This window comes from Paramisgurnus dabryanus, chromosome 19 (genome assembly GCF_030506205.2).
Source record: "Paramisgurnus dabryanus chromosome 19, PD_genome_1.1, whole genome shotgun sequence".
Lineage (NCBI taxonomy): Eukaryota > Metazoa > Chordata > Actinopteri > Cypriniformes > Cobitidae > Paramisgurnus > Paramisgurnus dabryanus.
The window spans coordinates 17,811,631-17,824,666 of record NC_133355.1 but is presented as its reverse complement, the minus strand read 5'-3'; the positions used below and the strand labels follow the sequence as shown (position 1 = coordinate 17,824,666).

Here is a 13,036-nt window from a genome sequence, read left to right as displayed (position 1 = left end):
CCCCGCTCTTCCATAGGTGTTTATAGTAAACTTGCTACCATATCTGAGCTTATCCAACTGGTTTGTATGTCGATAAGGTCAAATGTGTGTTCAATTTCATGCGGCACTGCAAAAACTGACAGGCGGATGACATCAAAGTACCGCGAGAGCGATTCGTGAAATCATACGCAGGAGTCGTATTTTGAATCGCTCTCGAGGTAATGTGATGTCATCCTTGTGTTGGTTATTGCAGCGCTATATGAAGTCGAACAAACCTCAAATCTCATTGGTTCACATGTTTTATGTAACTAGCTGACATAATATGCATCAGTCAAAGAACAGTGTGAGTGCGGGCTTCTGGGGGAGTAGGGAGGGGGGACAGTCGCACTTGGGCACAGTTCGGTTGGGTTAAGGATATGAGTGCACCCTAATATGCACTCTTTGGTACTAATATGTACCTCTGAGGTACTAATATAAACTCTTTAGGTACAAAGAGGTACTTTTTGAAAGGGTACCACCCCAGTGACGGACCTTTTTTTTACTTTTTTCTGTAAGTGTGTGTGTTGAACTCTATGTCATGTATTCAAAGCAACATATTGATTGCTAAATAAGCGCAAAATATCACTTGCAGGCAAAGCTATTGTTTTTTGTCCTTCACGATGTATGCTTGTATGATATAATCATATGATGTTACTGTACATACATATAATTTAGTGAATGTAAGCATGTCATGCTAACTGTCAATTCTGCCCAACAACCTTTTCAAAATTTCAATATGCATTTGGCACAGCAAAAATGGTACAAATTTAAAACATAGACACTGAAGTGACAAACACAACTTCTTCCAGTCGACTGTCATACTCTCTTACTGTAGGGCTAACGGGCTGCAGGGTGTCTATGGATAAAGACTCTACGACACATGTTTAACAAGTAAAATCTGGTAGAAATCAAAGTCAGCGTTTTCATCATCGTCTTCTTATTCCTTCTAGTTTTTGTCCCCCAAGCTCTCACATGTGGAACTGCAGGAAAGTCTAATGGATCTCTCTGGTGAGATGAAAGCATGCGGGATTCTCCTTTGCTTGGTACATTTTAAAGCCTTGTATCCCTTCTCTCTTCCTCTCTATCCACTGCTACCTCCCTACCTTCATCTCTACAATGTTTATATAAGATTTGTTAGGTTGACAGGAATCTCTGGGCAATCGCTCACAGTATGAAAGTTTCATCGTTCAGGGCCTCATACATCAAACAGAGATGCGCTTTGTCTTTCCACGACAGATACAAAGGAGACACCGCAGGCAGTAGCATATATATATTTTTTTAAAATAAATTTGCCTTTCAGAGCAAGAGTAGATAACAGTGGCGTAAAGACCCTTACGAAAATTAACCATGGTTTTACTACAGTAACCATAGTTTTACTATGGTTTTTGTAGTAAAACCATGGTTTTCATTTGGGAACCATGGTTTAACTATGGTTGTTGTAGTAAAACCATGTTTTTTTATACAGAAACCATGCTTCAACTATGGTTTTTGTGTTAAACCATGGTTTTCATTTGGGAACCATGGTTTAACTATGGTTGTTGTAGTAAAACCATGTTTTTTTAGACAGAAACCATGCTTCAACTATGGTTTTTGTGTTAAACCATGGTTTTCATTTGGGAACCATGGTTTAACTGTGGCTTTTGTAGTAAAACCATGATTTTTTATACATAAACCATGCTTTAACTATGGTTTTTGTATTAAACCATAGTTTTAATTTGGGAACCATGGTTTTTATATAGATACCATATACGTCTTTTGTAGTAAAACCATGGTTTTCACAAATTGAGCATGGTTTAACTATGGCTTCTGTAGTAAAACCATGGTTTTCACTGTGGTTTTTGTAGTAGTTTATGTTGTATTAATACAGGAATGTAGTACAACTTTATGTATCAAACAGAATCATAGGTAAGGACACCTATTTAATCTGTACAAATGAAATTTTTTAATTCCATGTCAACAATACATTACTGAAAATACATAAAAATAGTCCTATACATTCTCATAATACATATGTAAACTACAAGGTCTATATTCAATATAGTAAATCAAGAAACATTACATCACATTTTCAATTAAAGTACACATGTGATAATATCATATGCATTAGGGTACACATGAACAAGCTGTAATAAACATATTTATTACAACTCAATCTGTTTCAGTTGTGTTTACAATGGGGATCACATATCTCTTTTCTCTGACCTTAATGAAGACACATTTTTTTCGAAGAAATGAAACAGGAACAGCAATTGTTTCAAAGCTTTCTGTTACTTCTGTCACAAAATCCATACACAGGTTTAGCTGTCTGTCTCTAAAAGGTTCTTGGGCTTTCTTGTGTAGGGGATGTCCAAGAATTACAGGCACTTCTGTACAAGAACAATTACTAGATGCACAGTGACACTGACTCCTAAGCAGGACTAAATGGTGAATTTGCAAAAAATTTCCATCTTGAAGCATTGCAACTGAATTAATACGTTTTTGTGTCTGTGTGTGTGCTGCAGAAGTGTATAAAGTGCCTGCATGTAAAAATCTTTTGTAAAAATGCACAGGGCCTAATACCATGATATTAAAAGTTTGGTTAATAGCTGCAAGTTGCCTTGGTGTCAGTGCTTGAAATGTAGGTGCACCAAATATATGTACATCATTTAAAATTATCATTTTTTTCACCCGTCTCATCCTTGTAATCCTCATGCAGTAATCGAATGCCAGACTGCACCGCTCTGTAATTGTCTGTTTAAAGATATAACGCCAAAGCAGAAATGTGCGGCATACCTGTTCAGGAACACACTGGGTGCCATGAAAATACAGCATGAGATTGTGATTGTTACTTTCAAATGTAAATGCAGATATACACCACAATGGACCCCATAACTTCACAGAATCTGCTAAATGTGTTAGCTGATGAACATTAAAGCTGATGTGTTCTCTACCATATAATGCTGCAGCCTGTATCACAAATTTATGTAAAGCAAGATCAGCCTTCTGTATAGCCTGCCGTGAGATGTTATCCATAAGGAGCACATACATGGAAAAAACCAAAAGCAACCAGTGGTTTAGGTATTGTGTGGGTAAGACACCTTGAAGAACAGCAAATGAGTAGTACAAAAGCCAGTTTTTAAATTCTGAAGCTTTCCAAAATTTTAACTTGTCCAATGATGAAGGAGTGCGTGTGACCTCCTTGGGTGGCTTAAGTGACAGCAACCGACTATTAAGGACTTGTTTTCTTGTTCCAATATACCAAGGCTTGCAATGATATGAGCTGTCTAACCACAGGGTCATGAACTGACGAACAACACCTAATAGGACAGCATGCATGTACTCCGGCACGAAACCAGTTATAATATTAAAACATGGCAAAAACAGAAGTGGTGAGATTCCTTTTACTCCCCTCACAGGACAGCCCTCATGTGAGGCCTTTATTGCATCATCCTCCCATTGTTGTTGCTGCCTTGTTGCAGGGGAATCTTCTTTACAAGGGTAAATGTTCACAAAGCCATTTCCTTTTGCTGTACGCTCACCAGGGTGAAGGCACCAGTCACATCCATACTTGCCATTAAACTGTATGCTGTCTTTTAGTATTGGTCTGGCAATAGCATCACAAGCACTTACAACTGCAAAAACTCTGCTAGTGCGAATGTCATCACCATCAGTCCATTGTAGTCCGATGTCTTTTAAAGCTCCCATCTCTTCAACAAATGGTTTTAAAAAGGTCTGAATGACTGGCTTGGACTTGCCGAACCAAAGTGAGGACAATAGGACATGTTCTTTTCTCACAGCTGGTGGCAGCTCATTAATAGTTACTTGTATTGGCCAGAGAGAACATTGAGATGATTCAAAAACCGGAATTCCGTCACAATTCCATAGTAATGTCAAATCCCACTGGCCAATTGTGTTGTTCTGAATATGATCTCTCATGATGTCACCATCAAAAATATCACGAATTGTGTCGTCCCATACCCATTCAGCTTTGTTAATGAGATGTTGCGAGTTGTTTTTTAGACTTTCCAGGACATCTTTAAGTGAGGAAGACAAAGGCAAATAGATCATGAAGGACCCATTTTTAAGGTTAGATGCAATGCTGAATGCCAGATCACAGTGAGGACATTTGGTGAGATTTGTCTCTTCCTTACAAATGTATCCTTTGCAGGACTCACAGTAAAAGTGAATTTCAAATTGGTTTGTAATGGATATAAAGTACTTATCAAATAAGTATTTTGTTGCTGGCAGGATGCTTGGAAATAAGATGTGTAGTAGTGACAGGAAGTCTTTCAAACCCTCTCCGCTTATTTTGTGACGCAGGACAAATGTAAGAATCATCAAAATAGTCTCAGCCTTGGTGACATCACTTCCTGGATATATAGGCTCATCTCCATCGTCCAAGTTTAACGGATCCTTGAAAAAAGACAGTAACAAACAATTAAAAAGTTTAAATGTGTATGTGCAAATTTTTTATATTGTGTGACCCTCTTTAAGACTTTTCCTTTCACTACTTAATAATGACTAATAGTTAACACCTTGTCCCACGGATACAATATATTATGTTCAAACAGAAACACACCATAGGGGCAGTCTCAGGATGTACATCTTTGTTCCACTCAGCATTCTCGAGGTTAATGAGGTCCTACAACAACATAAACATTGCATTTTTCTTGTTAGCATCTTTAGTTGCTATAGAGTTTCATTTATGTGCTGTGCCCATGTGTAATGCAAATTTGAGGTGTGCATCAAATTCATGGCTTAAGTCAACATAACAATCATTTTGCGTCACAACAGGCAATTTATGTAAAAACAGTTAATGACAAAAACATTATGATTTTACAAATTGCTATAACAAACTTTAAACAATAAATTTTTCTTACTTAATATTATGCTGTGCCAAGTGCACAAATTAGATCACCACCTACCCACTCCCATTTTATTCCAAACCTTTATGACTTGTACTCCCAGAGACCACAAAATAACCAATTTTAAAGAGTTTCCAAGCAAGTAGTTTCAATTCACATTGGTAAATATGACATGTTCATTATTCTGTCATATAGCAATGTTGGTTGATGTCATGCCACACATGATGCAAGAGAGAAAATGTTGAGATGAATGCTTTTAACTTAGCTGTACTGTAAGTGATATTGGACCATAATAAATATTAAATATTTGCAACTTGATAGGCTAATAACTTAAAACAAATAATAATAATAATAATGCAAAAGAAAGCATCAGTATTCTTAAAATTTAAGAAAATTTAAGATTTCTTGTAAACCAGTGTGTAATCTTTTTGCATCAAAAAATAATGCACGTACGGAACAATATGAGAGTAAATAAAAGATTACGTTAGTGTGAACAATTCATTCTACACACCTCAGATTCCTCATCTGAACTGTTACTTTGCTCAGGGTCCAATAAAATGTTGCTTTCCTGTAATATTACACATGCAAAACAAACACAAAAGGTAAAGTAAGACACAGCAGAAAGGTGAAGTGTGCCATGGCTATGTCATTAGACAAAACAAAACAAAAATTTGTAAGACAGATTGTATGCCTTTGTTCAAACAAGAACACTAATGCAAACGTTGTTGTGTGGCTGGCCCTAGCCAGTGTAATACACATCATATTTTTGCATACCTCTGGTTCAGCTTCCGGATAGTCATCCACATCATCAATCACCTCTGTGTCTGAGTATTGCTATAGACCACATTAATGTTATTGCATGGCTAAGACTTTTTATTTAACAAAACAATACTGTGAAACTAAATCAAACATTTAATACTGACCTCACATAGTGTTTCTGTACATTCCAGAATATCTTCTACATCTGACTCATTTGCTGGTTCCTAAGAAATATTGTAAGAGAAAGGTATCGTTCTGTAACCTTAATCATTTATGTCAGATCAAACATTTACAAAAATGTTTAAATAGATGAACACATTAAAGTATGGCGAATTAGTAGGGGTGTGACGACACACTTAATACATGAGACGAGACACAAGATTGGGTTCACGAGAACGATACAAGACGAGATTTTTACATGTTTTTAAGAAATCCTCAATGATAAAATAAATGAATGGGAAACTGAAATCACATTATTTTGAAATGTTTTAACTAATCTACGACTGTCCCTAAAAATTATTTTCCTAATTGATAATGAAGTAATTTGATATTTTTTGGCAATAACCTTTAAAATTAAAGAATGCATAATAATGACGATGCAATAATAATTGGTTCAAAACAAAGCATTAAAACAAGTAAACACATTACAGTTATATAGCCTTGTATAAAAACCAGCATTATGTATTATAACAAATGCCGGCAGGGTGTGCCAACCATAGACATTATATACGTAGACACCTCATGACGTGCTGGAGCGCATCAAGTGTCGGCGCCATATTGGATGGGTCTCCTCCCTGTACGCTAGCACCAGAGTCAATGTGAGTTAATGGAAAGAAAGCCATACTATGGCTGTATTTTGTGCAGCTTACGGTTGCAATAACCGGCGCAGTATTGATTCCAGATCACATGGGATTACATTTCACAAGTAAGATTGAACAATCATTTTGGTTATTTAACGTTATTATTTATAATATTATGTCAATGTTCAGCAGGAACTGGTACTCTCTCTCATGATCTATCGCTGTTTTTTCTTCACATTTGAAGGTTTCCCAGTGATACAGGCATGAGGAGGCAATGGGAAGTTGCTATTCCAATATGTCGATCACGATCGCAAAGGCAATGCCGGTAGATCGCACATAAGTTAACTGTGTATCCTCATGGTGCTCCATGCCTCCAAGAGTAATTGTGAAACACGTAAGTCTTTTTTGCATTGCTGTGCCTTTCTTCTCAAATGTGTTTTTATAAATCTTATGCCTGCCCGCTGCAGCTCAGTCGTGTAAACTTCCGAAATTTACCAGGATGCAATCGCATCGCATTCGCGCAGGCACTGATGCACGTACCCAGTGTGTGTTTGTGTCTTTGTGTTTGTGTGTGCGCGCGCGCGATCGAGGGAGAGAGAGCGGCAGAGGTGTGCTGATTTATATGCTTCTAATACTATTGTCATTTTACTTCTAGTTTGTTTCACTAAACCGTATCTCCGCTATTTTAAACAGTACTCGACATGTACTCCAGGAAACTCCTCAAAAAATAGAGTAATGGTGACAGCCCTAAATCCAATGTAGAGATATATGCAGTATAGTCCACGCATTTAAAGTGTTTTTTAGCATGTAGATCCTGTCGGCTTTATCATTTTAAAAGCAGATCACCACACAAAAAAGTCTGGACACCCCTGCTGCTGTATGCAATGAGAGTGAGGGCCGGGTGATGCGAGGGCGAGTTCGGGCAAAATTGTTTAATACAACCAATTTAATCACCCACTTAAAAAATAAGCATCCCGAAGCTTACAAAGAATATGGGAAATCAGCTAATTGATGACATTTTGCACATGGGTAAAGGTGCCCAATCAGTCATTTCTGGAAATAAATTACAAAAGTTTTAAAAAAGCGTTTTGGAAAATAGCTCTTTATTTGATTATCATAAAAAATTTGTTTTTTATATCGGCATCGGCAAATATCGGCATCGGCCATAACAGACAAGAGTCATATCGGTTATCGGTATCGGCCAAAATTTTCACATTGGTGCATCACTATTCCAACCCTAATCAAACACACCTGAACAAGCTAATCAATGTCTTTAGGATTTAGACATCGGGTTAGATTATTAGTGTTTAGGCTAAAATATGCAGGACTGCGGCTCTCTAGAACCTAACTTGCCTACCCCTGGTATAGATGAACAAGAGGGGAAACTCTGATTCGTTTTTAGCAATAGCCACTAGATGGCGCTTCAGTAGCGCGGCCGCTATTTGGAATGAAAATTCTTACAGCCAATTCATTGTCAATTCATTCATATTAAAATTTATTTAATACCTAATTACATAAAATACCTAATTACCTAAAAATTACATAAAAATTGTGTACTAAAGTACTTCTAAGTAAAAGTAAAAAAAAGTAGATGTTTAATGACCTTAAATATAAACCAAAAACTTTATATTATGAAATGTAGTAGAGCAAAATTATGATAATATGCTTTGGAATATAAGTTTTCCAAAGACAAACACTGATAAAATACAGATATTTGAAAATTTACTTTTATGTAGAAACTAAAATACTTAAGTAGTGTCTGCCTCTGTCAATATGCCATACTTAAAGAGCATAATACAAAGTATTTTAGCATGAAAGCAGTATTTTTCAATGTGTGACAGCGTCCTGTATCATAACTAAATCTCTGCCGCTTATAAAAACTCAAACCGTGTGAAAATCGGGTAAAAATTAGGGGAGTTATGATTATTCCTCATTAGAAATGAATGCAAGGGAGCGCACTGGAGACCCATCAAAGATGGCGGCCGCGCGATACGTCAGCTCCAATAGGCAGCTCAGTCTACGAGGTGTCTACGTATATAATGTCTATGGTGCCAACGGACCCGCTTCTGTTACTTTCCAAACAAACAACGTTTAAATCTTTAATATTTGTCAAATTCTTTACGATAAAAATGATACAGCCACTGTTATTCTTGAGATAAAACATGAAGAAATTAAGGGATGGTTTCCTGGTAAGGGATTATTTTAAACCAAGACTAGGTTTTAGTTTAAAGGTTTTGCGGAGGATTTTCATTTTCCGGGTGGATCATCAAGCCTATTGGTCCTCCTAGTTGTCAATCAGGAGTGTTGCGCAATTGCATTTTTTAAAAAAGTGAAGAAGGCGGTTCTTTTCTAAAATTCGAGAAAATCCTCCGCTATATCTTTAAGTAAGAGATATAACTGATTTTAACAAACATGCCTTACTAAAAACATTACTTTTTCGCAAGTCATAACAATTTATTGCAACAATTTATGAATAACTACATATTATAGTAAATTGTTAATATTCTGTAATAAGATCGTCTTTATGTGTGCAGTCTACAAATGCGACCTCCAAAGGATGCAGCCTTTTGTTTGATAAACGGCCAGCATTTCACCTCCACGAGAAAGCTTGTGACATAATTAATTTCGCGAGATCTCATCACATCCCTATGAATTAGCTTCTCTGAATTAATTCTTAGCACAATAAAGGTAAAAAAAAGTGCAACAAACCTGAGATTCCAATTCACAACATGTACTGTCATGTAGTGCTTCTGCATCTGTTGCCTGTTCCTATAAAGTAAGAGAGTGACACGTATTTGTCCACCGTAAATTAAGACAATGCAAGGTTATGACCATATTAAAGATTATAATATAAAAGCCCAAAAATTTATGTAAAATTAATGCCTAGACGACATATAACCTCAAGCGTTAAGACAAATATTAATCTCATCGGCTTTTGAGAGTAGGTGGCCATTTCGCATTTTCAGATTTCTAGGCTGCATACGTCATCAAGATATTTCAGAACAATTAAATTTGACTTTTATTCTTAGTTAATCGTACATTGTTGTGATATGCATATGACTATGCATATGGAGTGGAACTTGATGTGGTCTCAGAATTTAAATATCTCGGGGTAGTTCGTGATTCGACATTTAGTTTCAAAAGTCATGTTAAAAAAATAGCACAGATAGTTAAATTCAATATTAGAAATTTTCAACATATTCGAAATAATTTAAACATTGATGCTGCAAAAACTTATTTTTATTCTACGATTACTTCTCATTTTGACTATTGCTTGACCACCTGGTCTCTTGCTTGCCCCACAACTCTTGCAAAAATGAAAAGTCTTTATAAAAAATTTTAGATAAAAAAAACGCTATCCCATCACATCACTATTGTCATGTAATAAAAAACACAGACTATTGGATTTTGATAATATGATTAAATTGAAAATGGCCTGCTTGATATATAAGGTTTTAAACTCTTTAGCCCCACCACCTTTGAAAGACTTTATTAAGTCTAAAGACAATATGCAGAGAACCACTCGTGCCTCCACTAGAGGAGATTTGATAATACCCCACAGGTGCACCACTTTTGGTCAGACGGTTCCGTCTGTCCGTGGTGGGAAGCTATGGAATAGTCTGCCATTAACACTGAGAGAATGCCCCATCTATAGTTCTTGTAAGGTCCAGTTGAAAAAATGGTTGTGGGAAAACCAAAGTTGTACACATTAGTGGTTATGATGTATCTTTATTGCAGTCTCTATCTTTTTTCTTTTTTTTCTTTCTTTCTCTAATGTCTTTCTTTTCCTGTATATGTGTATATGGACCTCTGAAGTTGTATGAGTTTTTAAGTAATATGTTTATATTGTATAGGTTTTAGCTAATATTATTAAATGATGTATAATTGTAGATGTAAATTATATCATGTAACGTTTTGAAACTAGTGTGATCTTAGTTCTTGGGACTACGGATGGAAATTAGCGTTTCGCTACAATCCGGCATGTTTACATGTATGATTGTCATGCTTGTTCATTAACATGCACTGTCCCAATCAAATAAATAAATTATTATTATTACTTGAGAATGTAATGCTTAACTTAAATCAGGCTTGATGATGACGCATGCAGAGCCTGCATATGCGACCTCCTTATTTTTCCTTTAACTTAGCTGTAACGACTTTTCGTCTGGGACCCCTAATCGGCCATTGAATTAAACAATCGCTATCAACCTTAAATATTATGCCACCTGCAGTGGAATGGATTACTTTTGTATGGTGGACGTATGCGCTGTTTTGCTTAAACGTTACACCAACAGCATAACTGGATGACGGCGAGTAATTATGATTTTTTTGAATTTGGGAAACCACCTTTAATACTGACTTTTAACAAAGAACTATACAAACACTGAAGATAATTATAACTGACCCAAAGAACACATTTATCATTTACCTGCAACCTACGTCTTTTTGTACTTTGTGGTATTTCTGTCTCCACGTCCACCAGAAACTTCTTGTAAGGACCTCGCTGCGCCATTTCAGGCCAATTTGATATAGCATCTCCTTACAGTGAAAATAAATAAAACAAATGTTTTAAGCAAAGGCTTTCGTCAGTAAACAACAGTTAACCTAAAATGTCATCATTTACATACCCTGAAGTCGATGTGAATTCCGTGAAAGACTCCAGCGTTAAGCCCATATTAGTTGAACACGGTTAACGTCAGCTTTTTGGTAAATGAGGAGTTGTAAAAATTCCTTGTGTTATCCTGTACATTATATACGAGTAACACAAAATAAAATGTTCATGAATTTATGAAATTCCGCTTGTTCGAAACAGTCCACCAGCAACGCTGGGAAACTATCATGCACGGTAGGGTTGCCAGATATGCGCCAGGACAAAACCAGCTCCGACCATGTCACCATGTGCAACAAAAAGTAATAAAATAAAATAAAAAAAACAGCAACTCGATCAATGCAATATACATATAAGGCAACCAACAAGCAATATACATTTAAGAAAAATATCCTAAATACATTAAGTAAAAACAATAATAGTTTTAAATAATTTCAAACTAGCAAAAAAACGTGGGTCTGGCAACACTTCGTGAAAAGACCGCGAAATATATTTTAAATACTCACGCTTGTAAACCAGGAACCGGAGGGACTGACAGCAGCAAGGTGTTTAACCGGCAAGAAAATGGATGTTCCAAATCTCCACTGCCTTTTTAACTTTTTTGAGGAGGGGTCGTTTGCAGTCGGGGAGCTCTCGTGTGTAAATTTGAGCGGTTGTGGGGTGGCTGTGGACAAATTAAACCCGCGAGACTGGAACACAGAAACCGTTATAATGGTAAGATGGCCGACCAAAAAGGGCCAGTCTCAGCTGTATCCTGCAAAAATTCTTAAAATGTCAGGTAAGTTTTTTATGATATTTCATTCTATTAACGAAAATTATTTCATTCTATTAACGAAAATCATTACACACACACACACACACACAGTTGTTTTCAAATGCCTTGCTGGTATGTTATTTATTTAACTTTGGTGAGGAGTGCAGATTGTTTACTGGTTAAAAACAGCTTGCTTAGTCGTGACCATAGACTGTAAAAGTTTCAGGGTTGCCAACTCTCACGCATCTGGCGTGAGACTCACGCATTCAGCCTCAATCTCACGCTCAAAAAAGAAATCTCACGCTAAATAGACTGTATTTTTTTTCACTCGTTTAGCTTCTTGCGCCGCCACGCAGACCGATCTGCATGTGACGTCTCAGCACCGCGAGACCGATTCAACAGTAAATGACTCAGTATCCATTTAAATCGATCTCGCGTTCGTATGATGTCACAAGCCAACAGGTCTGCGCCCCATAAAGTAAGAAACAGTCATATTGACCCCCAAATGACGAATCAAATCACAGACAGAGGTGCAACTCAAAGGATGACAGCTGGGCGATTCCTCAGAGTGAAAGTGCAAGAAAGATGTAAGTAATTAAACACTGACTATTATACAGATGTTTAATGATTAGATTCACAGCCTTGAACTTGTAAATCCGATGCATCGTGCGCGGCACAACGCTTAAATAAGCCTATGTTCGTCTTTTTGCTTAAACGGACAAATTCATATAACATTTGTGAATGTAGCTGTCTTAATTAGTATCATGGTAAACAACTGATTAAAATGTCTTAACCGAATGTAAACATTTTATTGCATTCTGTCTAAAGCCTGCCTAATAAACACTATCCATTTTGAAGTTATAAACAAAAGAAGAGAAAATCACCCACTTGTCTGTAACTTCTGTAATTTTGTAAAAAAAAAAAAAAGGATTAATCCATATTTAATTTTAATAAATTACTTTTTTTGCAAAAAAATCTTAGTGTTAAGCTCTTCTATTGAAGTAAGTTTAAGGTTTTTAGATTTCCTGAACAACTTTTACTAAAATTACTTCTTCATTAACAGACAGTAAATCAAATGTGAGAAGTTTAAAATGCCGCCTTGCATTATATCTTAAAGCAGTTAAGCTCAAAGATGATTATTTGTTACACCTGACCTAGATTATAAACATGTGAATATTAGCCAAAGCAAAATTCTTATGACAGACAGGAGGCTGATGGACCATTCTAAGGGCCCAATATATAGTAATTTCCT

At 36.4% G+C, this 13,036-nt stretch overlaps 1 protein-coding gene across 1 annotated transcript; it reads right to left on the bottom strand.

The window, feature by feature from the left end:
• Positions 1-2,152: 2,152 nt before the first annotated feature.
• Positions 2,153-10,934, bottom strand: LOC135773682 (uncharacterized). The gene is made up of 6 exons (XM_065283399.1): positions 10,851-10,934; positions 5,786-5,845; positions 5,637-5,696; positions 5,374-5,430; positions 4,577-4,639; positions 2,153-4,410 (listed from the first exon to the last, which is right to left on the bottom strand). The coding sequence occupies exons 1-6, from the start codon at positions 10,932-10,934 to the stop codon at positions 2,167-2,169; spliced, it is 2,568 nt and encodes an 855-aa protein (XP_065139471.1). The 3' UTR covers positions 2,153-2,166.
• Positions 10,935-13,036: the final 2,102 nt, after the last annotated feature.